This window comes from Nematolebias whitei, chromosome 21, assembly GCF_014905685.2.
Source record: "Nematolebias whitei isolate Nwh7 chromosome 21, NemWhi1, whole genome shotgun sequence".
In the NCBI taxonomy this organism is placed as follows: Eukaryota; Metazoa; Chordata; class Actinopteri; order Cyprinodontiformes; family Rivulidae; genus Nematolebias; species Nematolebias whitei.
The window spans coordinates 14559081-14574204 of NC_056518.1; the positions used below are offsets into that span (position 1 = coordinate 14559081).

Consider the following 15124-nt stretch of genomic DNA (forward strand, 5'->3'; position numbering starts at 1 on the left):
GGGGCGGGACACTCTATATATGTGTGTGTGAGTAGCTGTATGTGCGTTTGCGTGTATATGAGATGGGGGGTGGTGTCGACCAGAAAGCATAAATTGAAGCCCGTGTCGTCTTCTCGGCGCACTGTGTCTGAGCTCGCTGCCTGTTCCTCCTCATCCGTCCATCCTTTATTTCCCTCCTTCTCCTCCTCCTCCCTCGGATCCTCATACATATATACCTACCTGGCTTATATATGTACACATTTTGGGCTTTTTTTTACTTTTTTAATTTTTTGGGGTTTTGCTTTGAGCAGATCCAGATGGATTTTTTTTGTCTCTTGATGATGAGCGGCTAGAATTTAGCTCAGTCTCTTTTTTAATCCTGCTACCCTCTCCTCCATCCCGACTGCATGCGTGACACCTGCCTGCCTCCCGTCCCCTCAACCCCCTTGTCCACCATCCCTCCAACCCACCCCCTGTGTCCCTGCTCTCCCCCCCACCCCCCACCCTGCAGGAGGACCTTCACAACAGGATGGAGCTGCGCAGTCACAACTACAGCAACGATAACAAAAACCAGGACCGAGGACCTGAAGGAGGAAATACTCTGCAGTGTCTCTATTTTTATTTTTGCCTCATCTATAGAGAGGAATTATTTGATCTGAGAAAAAAAAGTGTAAAAGGCAAAAAAAAAAAAACAGAAAAGGGATTGAGTGTGCTCATATGTACTTTCTCTCGTTTTCTTGATTTAAACTTTCCTGCTCGTTAAATGACCCGTTTGTGTATCAGATTGTTATTTGGATCCTGTTTTCTATTCTGTCCATGGCTTAAGAGTTGCATGCGCAGAGTGCACGGAGAGAGAGAACAGTAAAGAGATGGAGAGTAGGAGGGAGGGTAAAGAGGGACATAACGGCACAACTGTAATGAAGGTTGGTCCGGTTAAACCATTGCCAAGCTCCTTAAACAGGAAAAGTGGATCCGGTTGGGATCAGGACACTGCGGTGCATCGTGGCGTGTCCTCGCAGGTATCTAGTCGCCTTCCTTTGTTTTGCTCTGAGAAGACGGTCTGCCGGAATGGTAGCGATCAGGTAGCTGCTGCTCTCTTTATGGTGCAACAAAGGTAGATTCGCTCGCTTGCTCTATCTCACTCCCTGTTTCTCTGCTCTCGTCTCTCCGTGCTGCATTTCTTTAAATCATGTGCTGTATTATATTTACACAGATTATTGGAAAAGCGTGAATCCTTCTTGGATGATAGATTTTTTTTCCCCCTCTACGTTTTATGGGTGAAAACCCGTTCTTGCACATGTAGAATTGCATGCATGCATGTATACACTGTCGGATGCTCAATACAATCACGTATATAGGTTTTTTTTTGGCATCCTTTGTATAAAATGCACTCGTTTCAAAAGGAGGCTGCATGTTTGTGTGGGATTAGCATGCCATAGAACCGCAGAGCCGCCCCTGAGCCCACAGGGACGACACAGGTGAGGAGAAAGGAATCACAAAGTCAATCAGGGATGGAGTGACGAAATGCAAAATGAACAACTAAACTAGAATGCATTTTTATCAAAGTGTTGAAATATTCCAAAAGCACTGCGAGAGACAGGTCAGACGCTTTGGAAGTTTGGGTTTGAGCTCTTTGTGTTCACAGTGGACCTTGATTTAATTTCAATACAATTAAGGCACGCGGTGAATGCCAAGAGAGGAGCCACAGTCGACCCAAATGTGACAGAAACCAGCAATCAGGGACCTAAAACCCAACACTGATAACCGCACAGGCGAGTCTTCCTCAGCATCCTGTGAGATTAACGAGAGTCGCATGAGAATCGGTTGAAATGTTAAGACGTGAGCATCACAATCGCTGCGCAAAGTTGCTGGTTTCCATGTGAGAGCAAACAGCGCTGCAGGCAGCACTGGTGTCACTCCTGCAGCCAAATGGACAGAGGGATCACACCAGGGGGGTTGCCATGTGGTGACAGAGTGACACTTCAAAGGTCTGTGTGTTTACTCACGAGTCCAGTCAAAAAAAAAAAAGAGTCTGGAAATGGTTTTAAAACGTCCTGAAGCATCCTTCTGCATGCCGACGATGAATACAGTCGTACATTTGAAATGATTTTGATTTTCAGTTTCACATTTGTGCTTTTTGTTCTTCAAAACGTGTCAATAAAGAAGTTGTTTCATGGACTGCATTCCTCCTTGTATCTAGTTTTTCTTTCTTTTGTCTCTAAAGTAAAAGCAGCAGAAGAAACAAGGCCCAAAGCACGGAGCAATTTAAATAATGAGCGTCGGTTCTGCTCCTAAAAATCACAGCGCCACATCAAATGATTGGAGCTGTAAATTGCTGCAGGCAACAGAGATGTGAGCTGACCTACATCTGAGACGACGGAGGCAGAAGATGCAGAAATAACGAAGGGGTGATGCTTCCCCAACACGTTCCTTACAGAATATTTCAGAAGTTGACGCGCTGCACCTTTAATTCAACCATTTTTAAGGTTTCAGTCGGGTTGAAATACGCTCATCGTTGAAGGAATTCATAAAACACAGAGAAGGAAATAAAACTATAATATATATATAATATATGTTGACGTGTTTGTCATCTCCACACAATAAGACTGCAGGGGGGGCGAGAGCGCCACATATGTCAGGACAGAGGTCATCAACTGTTTGCGAGCCCCCTTTGGCTGTCTCCACATTATGCATAACACAATTAGAAGAAATGAGGGGCTAATACTCAACACATCAACAGAGCAGGACCCCCGGTGCTGGAGAGCAGGTGACCGTATAGACCCCCCCCTTACCCATCCCCCAACACATGATCAAATTATACAGTTGTGACGTAAAACGTTTTCTTACACGTTCTTTTTTCCTTTAGTGACTACCGCTTTTGGTTGTGAAGAATTCAAATAAATCTACTTATGAAAAACGTAATTTAGTGCGATTTCAAACGAGTGCGAGCAAAATGAATGCGACGACAACAAAAGGCCTCAACTCGTTTTAATAAAGCTGTCCTGTTCCGATACAGCGCAACTGGCCTTTTTTTTTTTTTTAATACAAGTTTGTTTTTTCATCAAGATGCACAAAAAGGCCGACAAAATCTAATTTATTCGTGCAAATAGAGGTCGGCTCGACATGAAGCGTCACTAATGGAAGAGAGAGATGGATGCCTTATGATAATGAGGGGGACTAAAGCAGAACCATGACCTTGCAGTGCAACATGAACCCAAAGACCCAACACCTTTCATGACAACGCTCACTCCCAGATGTTCCCACTGCATGTGGAAGAAATGCAGGGTCAGGCTGGTTTGAGTGGGACAGGCTCACTTCAGGTGTTTTCAGGTTTAATGGAAAACTGGAGCTGAATCAGGTAAAAAGGATAATGGCGTACGAGTGCCTCTTGTGAGTGGATGTGTCCTTCACCGCCACAAACTCACCACCACTGCTCTTTTTGCTTCTTCATCTCCCTCCTCCACCTTCCCCCTTTCTTTTCGGTGGCGTGGCATCTCCACGCGCCTCTCTGCTCATTTGCATCCCAGGAGGGACCAAAAGGCGTCCCCTGAGACCCCCTGGTAAGGGTCACAGGAGAACCCCCCTCCTCCCCACGCACGCAGGCGACACGTGCCGTCGACATACGTCCTCACACGCGCGCAGGTCTCAAGCCAAGTCTGGAACTTAAAGCCAAGTTACGATCGTTTCTAAAACAAAATTTTGTTGCATTTTGTGGATAAATTAGAACAAAATTACACCAATACAAAATATAACGTAGGCTACAATCTTTATCACTGCTTTTTTAAGGGGCTATAATATTAAAAGGCTCTGATGTCGGGCCCCAACATTGAATTTAAAACGAGGAAGCCATCCTGATTAAACGGTCCTTTGTCTCCCCCTGGTGGCTCATACGATCACTACAACCGTAATCACCAGGAGAGAAAATGGCGGATTGCGGATTTATACACAAAAGCCTTAAGACACGAAAAAATTTAAAATGTTACATTTCCACAATTCAAGTAAGTTTATAGCACAAGAACTAACCGTTGAATACCCCCAAAACTGCCAAATTAAATAAATTTACCCCCCTAAACCGCACCAATTGACTGTTACAATTGCGCATGCGTAAAACTGGAACCACGCCCCCAATTAGTTTCATAGCTTTTTCCGGTTGGCCGTCATCTCCACTGTTTAGGTCCTTTCCACAGCTTTTTTAAATCTACTGTCGTGTTTGAATGACTGCAGGGAACAGCTGAAAGGTAATCTTTGTTAAAAAACAGGTCTCTCGAGTCAACGAGGCTCAATGGAATTAACCTGTGTAAATAATGGTTGAAAAAAAAAAGTATATATATATATATATATATATATACATATATATACACATATATACATATATATATACATACATATATATATATATGGCAAAAAATACTTAGGCTTGCACATTAGTGACTGCAAAAAAAAAAAGGTAATTTCATCCAGAACAAAAAGCTATTTCTTACCAAAAAAGGGTACATTATATGCATCCACATACAAAAGTTCACTTGCATTAATACAATTAAAATATAATGTCCTAGATACATAATTTAGCCTTAAATGGAACTTTAGAGGGGGGTAAAGCTGGCCATCAAATGGACCACACCAGAAGAACCCAGCATGACTTTGTGGAGCATCTTTATTACGCCACAAATGAAAGCCAGTAGTTATTAAAGAGGACGTGTCTTTTTTTTTTCATACACCAACAATGACCGTGAGGATGGCTGCAGTTGTGATTTTACATGAATATTTAGCTGAACAGAAGTGTGGTAGACAAGGTGGAAGGAGAAAAGAAAGAAGAAAAGTACAGCGTTGAAGTCTTGAATGGATGCAGGGCGATTATAAAAATGAACAGGCGCATAACAAAAGCAATTCTCCACAGTCAAACATAAGGAATGCACACCATTCTGCTGAATATACCACATTTATTATTTTTGAACTGATTAATAGATAGAGTGGAGGCAAGGCCACTCGCATCAGTTTTAAGAAAACGGAAGGAGGAAAACAAAAAGCAGCTCGTAGCAACATTGAATTAACTTGTCCGAGAGAGAAAGAAAGAGGGTGAAACGAATCCAATAAAGACTGTTAACAGAGGGCCCCATTTTTTTTCAGACATTAAAATTATACACGGAGCAAAGCTCATCAACCAAGCATTTCATCTGAATTTAAACTTAACCCCACTCCCTACTGTTTTTAGATCCTCCCTCCCTTACACTCTCCACCCAAGGAAAAACAAAACAAGAGGGCCCATGACGAGCATGTACACAAAATAATAGTAATAAAAAAAATAGGAGCATAGTTGGCACCAGCCTATGCTGCAAATCCACTGTTGAGGAAGCTCCACTGGGTCCTGGTTAAAGATTTGAGCATCCTTTGAAGAGAGGCAAGGGTGAGGAGGGCTACAAAGAAAATGAGACAAACTGTCCATTCTTCACTTTGGGGCACTAGAATTAGCCAACACTACACATTTCTATTGGATCTGTGTTTGTGTGAGGGTTAGACATGCTCTTGGACCATAAAAAAAGATGATGATCCTTTCATAAAAAAAAGAAGAAAAAGAAAAATGCAGCATACAAAGTAAAGAAGCAAAATGTAGTGGAATGGGGCGGGGCAAAAAAGATTTCACCTAAAGATGCTATGCATTAAGTTGTAGTCCTATGAATAATCGTTTCCTTTTTTTACTACAAGTTCGAAGTCTTTAAAGTCAAGAAATCAAAGTGTTCATTTAGTTTTTTTTTCTTCTGTCCTTTTGATAAGTCCCCTATTAGAATTTCGTAGAGATCTGAATGTATTGATGTACTGGGGTGAACTGGGCTTTAGCGGGGGCCGTTGCAGTCTTTTGACCAAAGCACCAAGTGTTACTTGACTCGTCCTTGGCGCTCCTAAAAAAAAAGAAGGACAGAGTTACACGTGACAGAAATAACACGTCAAATATGTACAAAAGACAGACCTTTTCAGAGTCTTGACTTCATTCATTTAGTCACATTTAGAAAAACTCCCTGGTAGGGATGGACAGTGATTTTTGAATATCTGAAGTTTAGTTTAAATGAGCAAAGAACTAATGTGACCTTCGTTTCCTAACCACGTTGTTCCGGTCTGCTTTTCTACAGAAAACCTATGACCCCTCTATGAAAATGAAAAACTAAGACTGTCCCAGCACCTTTCCAATTTATTCTGAAAGGAATATAAAGCAGAAACTATCGTCATGAGTGAGCTCAGCTTCACTACCAGAATATGTGCATCCCTTCCACGTTGATGCACTGGGTGAGTATAAGTGAAAAACCACAAAGTAGTTATACACAAATACTACTAGGAATAGTAGTACAAGTATTTAGTAGTTCTATACACCCTTCCCACACTCTAGCAATACTCTAAACAATGTTTCTAATCTCTAGAAGAGCACAGCATGTCATGATTTCAGCTACTGCCTCCTCTGCTCTTGGCCACACCCACTTCACTCTGCACGGAGAACAGCTGATCAGGAAGTTTATCCTGCAGTATGGGCTGCACAAAGGTGCAGCAGGTGCTAAATTATTTATTTTAAATAAATTCCATGCCGATCGTGCGGCTCATCCTTCAATCAGCCAACTGTGTCAAGTCTAATCTTATTTTGAACAACGGTGATAGAGCGAGTCCGCGATGAACGAACCACGAAGTAGCGAGGGACTACTGTACTATTTTGGTTAGCAGAATTAGCAGCACATTTCTGTACCCAGAGCTCAATTAATTTAGTTAGCAGGGTTTAGTTGTAGGACATTGAGTGAACTTTAATTTATCACAAGTCCCAGCTACAAAACAGGAAATGGTTCTAAATCATTCAGTGGCAGCTGAAAACAGCACCCGCTCTGCTTTTGAACAATTTGTTGTCATGCACTCTTGTGCTACAATAATTAGCTCTGCATGGTTAAAGGTCAAATTAATCACACTGTAGAAGCACGTACTGTTTGTTAACTATGAAGTGGTGGCTGAGAGGCCAACGGGACACTTTCCAAAAAAATCTGGTGTTTGTTTAAAATACCCATCCCTATTCATTAAGGCGTTATTTTTCCTGACAAAAACCCACGACTGAAAAAAAAAAAAAAAAAAAAAAAAAATACAAACAAATAAACCTTTGTTTTGTTAAAAATAAAAGATCCGTAAAACTCAAGTATACGAATCCCAACGAGTCAAAGCCAAGAGTTTTCACGGAGGACAGTTACCTGAAGCCTGTAATGACTCCTGTTGCTTGGGTTGCTGGGATATGGCTCGCTGCCCTGGACCTCCACCTGCCACACACAGGAATGAAAACTCAGCAGACAGGAAGAAACTTCTTCACAACAAGCAAATCTATGAATAAATTATGATTCCTTAGAAATTATTTTCAAAAGCAAAGACTTTTGAGGCAGCGACCACGTTCATTATCAAAGGCTTTCCATTTCTTTGGATTCAAATTCCTACAAATACAAGTGCATTACACAAAATGTGTGGCACTTATGAAATTAAAAATGAGGAATGTCTAGCACAACAGCCTTAATTAACCAGTTATGTTATTGTCAAAGCTCATCATGTGTAATTCTTGTAAACGTTAAACGTAAAATGATCGTACTTGAACATATAAATGAGAAAAACAGTTGGTAAGACATAAATACTGGGAACACACAAACACAGAACGGTGCATTTCATTTAAAAAAATAAACGAAAAACAAAACAGTACAAAATGAAAATTAATGTCCAAAATCACACGACTATGACACTAAATTCATTCACGTAAAATGTCTGGTTTGTCACAAACTAAAGACGTAAAGATCAGGCTAACCCAGTGAAACCCAAATATCTTTTAAACAGAAACACTGAAGAGCAGTCAACTTGTTTTTGCAGCTCAGGTATCCCGGTTTCTTTCCCTCCATCCATCTATCCATCATCTTTACCCGCTTCTTCTTTTTTGGGTCGCAGCCTCGCAGGATCACTGGTGCCCATATCCAGCCATCACTGTGTGAGAGGCACCCTGGACAGGTCTCCAGTCCATCACAGGGACAGAGACAAACAACCATTCACTCTCACACCTACAGACAATTCAGAGTTACCAATCAGCCCAACATGCATGTTTTTGGTCTGTGGGAGGAAACCCACACATGCACGGAGAGAACATGCAGACTCCACCCAGTAAGGTCCCGGGCTGGGATTTGAACTGGGACGACCTGCTCTCTTGAGATGCAGCAGCTCTATCTACTGCACCACCGTGCTGCCTTGTTTCTTTCCCTAATAAGAAAATGTATTTGTATTTTATTTAAAGAAAATTACTCAGGTTCTGCCTGCAGCATACTTTAAAGAGCAGATCCAGCAGAATAAACAAACATACCATAATAAACTAAGGGTGCACCGATAAATTGGCCCCAATTTCTTTAATTTTGGGATTCGGACGATACATGAGAAATTGATTTGACCGATTTTTTTTTAGTTTTAACAACAATTGTCTGAACTTCATTAATATTTCAGAGCACTACCTCATGGCCAGTTAAAACAAGTTTGTATTGTTTCTAGGATATTGTTCAAGGGTAAGTTTTTTCAATAAAAGATAGAAAACTTTTAGGTGCGTTGTGACTTTATAACTCCTGATGGTGTCGCTTATAACACAAAATTGGAATCGGCAGGTCAGACTTTTTAGAAATCGGTGATCCGCCAGAAGACTGTAATCGGTGCACCCCTATAATAAACGCACGTTTGTGACCGTTTAGAGAAGGAGAACAAGTATCAGTGCTTTTAACAATGAATATTGAATTAATTGTCTCATTATAATCAAGTATCACTGGGTGGAGCAGTCCATCTCAGAGAGAAGGTCGCCTCATCAAATCCCTGTCGGGGACCTCTCTGCGTGGTGTGCATGTTCTCTCCGTGCAATGTGTAGGTTTTCTCCGGCTACTCCAGTTTCCTCCCACAGACCAAAAACATGCATGTTAGTCTGACTGGTGACTCTAAATTGTCCCTAGGTGAGAGTGAGAGGTGAATGGTTGCATTGCTCGTCTATGTGGCCGCGACAGACTTGCGGTCTTGTCCCCACCTCTCACAGTGACTGATGGATATGGGCACCAGCTCCCAACAACTCGGAAAGGAGGAAGCAGGTAAATATAACGGATGGAAGTATCACTGTATACAATGCACAGGTGCGTGAAGATGTAAAAAACAAAAATAATAGTTTTGACAGCCAAGGCAGGCAGCTGCAAATTGAGTGTAACTGATATTAAAATATTTACATTCTAGACATTTTTATTGTCTCGTAATTCATGTTAAAACAAGGCACTACATGCAAATCTGACAGGGGGAAATAAAAACTAGAGACAGAAGTCTGTGTTTCATCAAATTATGTAATCCCACTGCAGCTATAAATTCTCAAGACATTTTTTCCGCTCCTTGAGTTTTTTTTTTTTTTTTTGCATTTGAAAACAGAGACAATCAAAACAATATAATTTCACAAGCAATATTTTTTCCCCAATTAAAGAACACATGACACATGATTTATGTTTTACCATTCATCTTATTTTAGAGTAATTTTTTGTTACCTTTTTCACACACTCTTCCTCCTCCTGACGCTTCTCATAGTGAGAAAAATCATCAAAGATGGAAGTGGTGTGTTTATATCCGGCGATGATCTTTAACACCTGCTTGGCCTTGTCCAGCGGCACCTCCTGTGTGTCCCGAGAGTTGGTCACTGGCTTATTTTCGTTGTTCTCCAGTCGAATGTGCCTCAGCTGACTGTTTGGAACGTCTTTAACAAAGATCCAGCGCACATCAAAACGACCCTTCCACTTGTCCTGTGACCACACGCCAGCTGACGTGTTGTAGTCTACGGGTGAGCGCATCTCTGCTACACCACAGAAGTGACCGCTCCCATTGACACTGAACAGAAGATACAGCGGCCCTTTGCCACTCAGAGAACGGTAGGCCGCATCAAGCCTTTTGTTGCCATGTTCCGTGCTGCACCAAATGTTGTACTTGATAGACCGATGGATGTCATCCTCGGAGTAACTCTTGATGATAAACACCCTGCCCTGCTTGAGGTTCCAGTCAAAGTCCTTGGGGTTGTAATTGTTAACCATGCGTAACTTCTCTAGAACTGGGTGAGGCTCAGAGGGTACCACAGGAACCACTCCTACATTTGAAGAAGTGGGAGGCGACTGGCCTGTGCCATTCCCACTGGAATCTCCAAATCCATTGGCCCGGTTTCGTGGAGGTACCCAGCGAGTAGGTTGAGACGGTTGTTGCTGTTGGCTTTGTGATGGAAGGGGACCCTGGGAGAGAGGTGGTTGGGGCATCTGAGCCATACCTGGCTGCCCAGTAGGTGGAAGCTGATGCTGCCCTAGTTGGGAAACAGGTGGAACCAGCTGTCCATTGCTCAGGGGCATTTGTGGGTTCCCTGTAGCTGTAGCTCCAGGCTGTGGGGAAGCCTGATTAGGGGGCTGTCCGTTACTGGGAATTGGGGGCACCTGCTGAGGTGTGGCAGCTTTGGGCATGGTGCCCTTATTGTCCCAAGTGCCAATGTCCATGTTGTGTTTAATGGGCGGAGGAGGCAAATTGGCACCCACCATGCCACCCTTGGTTTTAAGCTTGGGTTGTGGTTTGGCTGGTTTGCTGGCAATATCGGCCCAAGAAGCAGGCTTGGCAGGGGCATTTGAGACAGGAGTCATACTGGGAGGTCCAACAGATGATACAGGGCCAAGAGGCCCCCCACCAGGTAAACCAGAGCCAACCACCTTAGGAGCCATTTCTCCATTACCACCAGGGGCAGCACCACCGATCTTTAGCCCCGCCATGCCCTGATCAAGGCTGTTCATACCAGGTGCTTTGTTCAGGGGTTCGTTGGCAGCAGGTGTAAATGGGGACTGTCCGTCAATCATGGCACCCCCAAGCGAGCTGGGGGCATAGGCATAGCTGCTGCTGTAGCCAGAACTTTGCGGTGTCCCCGACTGTCCCTGAGAGCTGCTACTGCCCCATGTTGTGAAGTCGATGCCACTGGGGAAAAAGTTGAAGCCATGCTGGCTTAGGAATGGGTTGTTCCCCAGGGGGCCGGGTTGGCCAAACATAGCATCCGGGAGGTAGTGAGGTTCCCCATTGCTCAGCTGTCCATAGGAGGCCAGGTAAGGCATAGGAGGGTCCCCACCTGTGGACCATGTTGCCTCATTCAGAGAGTAGGAAAATCCTATGGAGGGGCTGTAGTAGCTGGGCATGTACGAGTCCGACATAGCCGTATAGGCATTGCTCTGTATAGAAAGAGAAACCGTTTCAGTGTCAAGATACAAAAACAAAATTTAATGAAGAGCTTTAGCTTGAAACCGATTAAAAAAGCAAGAAAAAATTAAAACAAGCATATATCACAGATAAGTAGTAAAGTAATTAAATATCAGACAGCATTGCTTGTTTTCCCTTATATTCCCAGGACATCCTTGTAAGAGACATTAATAATCTTAATGGACTTATTTCCTGGTAAAATAAAAGTTTAAATAAAATTTTGCATACTCCCCATCTATAAATACAGAACAAGCTCCGACAACAAACAAGACTTGAACAGACAAGATTTGGTTAGTTTCCTTTCTCACTGCTTTAAAGTGAGAATTACTTCTCCAATCTTCTACAAATTAGTAAAGTGAAATACAATTAAAGACAAGTGAAAACAAGACACTAAAGTACTTAGGTCTCTCAGTAATTCTTAGAAACAAAAAGCAATTTGTGCACTATTCACATAAAAACTGCCCCAAGAGCAGCAAGTTGCTAATAATCCCTTGGATGACAGTGTTACTCAGGTTTTAACAAAAACAGTAAAGGGAGTTTTGAAGACAGTAATATTTGAACACAGGCCGACAAATGGTAAAGAATGCCCAATAATTAAATGCAAAGTCCTACATTCAAAACATTAGTTACGGAAAACAAACAAAAACATGCTCGCATGTAAAAGGAGGTGAATTTCAATTAGGTTTTTTTGTTTTGTTTTGAAAATTAAGTTCAATGTAATTATCACGTTTTGAGATGCACATTTTTTAGATGACTTCCACTCGTATAACTATGGAGCAAAACGTTAAATTTGTGATTCATTAAATGTGAATTCTCGAATAGACTGATGTGCAACATGATTCACAAAGTGGACAAGTCTTGGTTAAATTCTCACCTGTCTGGCCTGAGTATTCAGGTAAGGCTCAAACTCATCGTCATTCAAAGTATCCTTTTGGGTCACGGCTCCGTTTTGCACTAAAAGAGGGAGAGCAAAAACAACAATGTAAACAAAATGCTTAGGTTTATGAGACTTCACACGAGCAGGTAGATCACCTGCAACACAGCAAGACCACTCCCTGACCTGATCTTACACAGGACACATGATTACAACACCTTTATTTAAATAAAAAAGGATGTAAACAAAACTCATGGAGAGTTAAAAGATGCCAAAGTGATGTAATCACATCTACAAAAAGTTAGCCTCCATATTTAAAGGAAAATTAATCTAGGCAACTGTGGTCAGATCTTTACACAAGTTTAATATTACTCACTTGTTTTACGACCAAATCTTTAAGTTTTAAATAATTTTAACATGAACTCAGAAACAGGGCAATAACACGGTGTAAACGTACGCTCTGTGTTGAGGCAGTAAAGAGGACAAGAAGCATGTGAAAGGACGTGCAGTTAGCATCCTGCTAACCGTATCATGCTAGTAATGTGGTCAGCTGCGTGATGCCGAGCGCCAAGAGCCCTTCACACTTGATGGACTTAGATAAAATGGTATTTGCTGCTCAACACCACCAACATGCCTCATTATTAAACAGATGATGTGGTTTCACACCTGTTGATCTGAGAAAAAACCCCTCTGTGTGTAACAAGGAAATCAATTGACGTTTAGTCAAGAAGCTATCGAGCGTTAGTTTATTGGAGACATTTAACGGTGGCTTCTTAAATCAGAGATGTTAAAAAAAAATAAATAAATAAAGGCACGGCGTTCTCGTGTTTCATTTAGGTGGTAAAACGAATGCGAACTACACCGGGCCTATTCCCCAAGAAGCTATCACCATTCGCAAGATTTTCGAAGCGCAGGCAAAAAGATCCGCATTCACAGCCCCACCACCCCCTCCCCCAGCCCCCCCATCCGAGCGGAGACTTACCTTTATTAGCTTGGCCTTTCGGTCTCTGGATTGGGTCCAGGTGATTCATGAAGGTTTGATTTATGAGAAGAGAGGAAGGGGAAAAAAATAGATGAAGAGACGTATTTTCAGCAGTCAGTTCCTTTAGCAGGTGGTCAGGCCTACTGCACTACTGAGCCGCTGCCTCTGAGCTACAAGCTAACTGCGCTAGCCGTCGCGATGCTGACAAATTTGGCCCCGTCGTAAACGTTCAGAAAATTCCGCTCTTTACCTGTTCAAGAAGGCTGCTGGCTGACATGTCTTTCCCCCCCGGAGTCTGTGTAAGTGTGTTTACTCCTAAATAAAAGCGGCAGGGTGTAGAAATAATGTAGCTATTGAGTTTTAGCCAAGTGCCCTTATCTTTCTACAGAGCCTGCTCTCTACACAATGGCGGGCAGTAGTTTGCTTGACAGACTCCTCAACATGGCTGGGCGGCCCTCGTCAACTCGTAAAGACATTTATTCACAGCGAGCAGGCGCCCCCCGGCGGCGCGGGGGTGTAACAACATGCGCCGCCTGATCCACTAGAGGTTGAAAATAATAAAATGTATAACAACAAAAAAGGTTAAATAGTGTCACCTGGACCAGTTTCTTTAATTGAGAAACGATTCGTTCCCCATTCCTTAATAAAATGTACATTTAAAAGTTTAAACAAGCCATAAAATGGAGTGCATGAACAAAACAAAACAGAAATAAGAGCACTATATATCGGTCCGGAAGGTTCATCAGTCAAGGAAACACAACAAAACTGATTCTTCCCCCAACAGCTTACTCCAAAGTGGAACAAACCAGTTCTGCTTGTGGTAAGATGGTCTCTTTGGTACGCCCCCTCCTCCATTGCCTGTCCAGATGACCTGACTGAAAAATGTTGAATTGTACACCTGGATTATTGAGCATGGACTTTGTTGTTAAAGCTTTTAAAGGTTTTATCTTATATTGTTTTCAGCAGTATCTGCTTCTTTTGAAGCAATCTTTAAGGATTGCACATATAAATGAAAACAGCGCGTACAGAATGGAGTGGTGGTCAGCACTGCTGCATCACAGCAGGAAGGTTTGTGGATCAGATTTAAACAAATAAAGGGTTAAGAGAGAAAAAATAAATGCTTTTGTACTTGTGATCAAACGTGGATATGTTCTGCAAACATTGCTGGGGGGTGAAACTGTGAATAAATTAATCAATAAATGTTTGATATGTAAAATTATTAGTGTCCCATAATGATTCATTATTATCACTTAATTCAGAGCCCAAAGGTTGAAACTGCATGATATTTGGGAACAAAAGGTCGTTTTGTTGCTAAAAATAATAATAATAAATTATTTTTGGAAATATTAATTCTTGCAAGATAAAAATGGATTGGACAGGCGTCCAGTAATAGTATTTGTAGTGCAGAAATACGTCGAAACCATAGTTAAAAAATTACGTTCAAGACGTTTGAAAACTGTAATTTTAGATTTGGCCACAAGGTGGTAATAGATACTCTTAAATAAATAAAAAAAGAACAGCCAAAACTGTTGCAGAATATATTTATACTTTACTTTTACTATGTAACAGTACAAGATAATCAAATGAATTTGACTTATTTTTCACAATTGTTCATCCCATTGTCTCCCAGCTGTCACCAGGTGAAGCAGGGATGTAACTTTAATACACCATATTATTTTACATTATTAATGTTAGTGTATCCTTATATACTGTTTCTTTCTTATACAAAGTACTTTATAATTTTTTATAATTTTGGGTCTAACTGGGACCTTGAGTACACAATTTAATTCCACCTCATGTATCACATGTGATGGGAATGACAATAAAGAAAACTTGAACCTGGACAGGTTACTACAGTGGTTTCTAAAGTTGGGCTCTGATTCCAACTGTGAGTGGCTAAACACCAATTTGAGGGTCCTGAGGTGGTCTCCAGAAATCAGACTAAATTTAAAAATAATCTCTACCTACATTTTTTTATAATTGTTACAAAAGATTGAAAATGATTGTCACAA

At 41.7% G+C, this 15124-nt stretch overlaps 1 protein-coding gene across 1 annotated transcript; it reads right to left on the reverse strand.

Annotated features, from left to right (window-relative positions):
• Positions 1-4905: 4905 nt before the first annotated feature.
• On the reverse strand, positions 4906-13557 carry ythdf2 (YTH N(6)-methyladenosine RNA binding protein 2). The gene is made up of 6 exons (XM_037695447.1): positions 13363-13557; positions 13113-13137; positions 12131-12210; positions 9531-11228; positions 7194-7259; positions 4906-5876 (listed from the first exon to the last, which is right to left on the reverse strand). Exons 1-6 carry the CDS (start codon positions 13387-13389, stop codon positions 5853-5855), a joined length of 1920 nt encoding a protein of 639 aa, XP_037551375.1. The 5' UTR covers positions 13390-13557; the 3' UTR covers positions 4906-5852.
• Positions 13558-15124: the final 1567 nt, after the last annotated feature.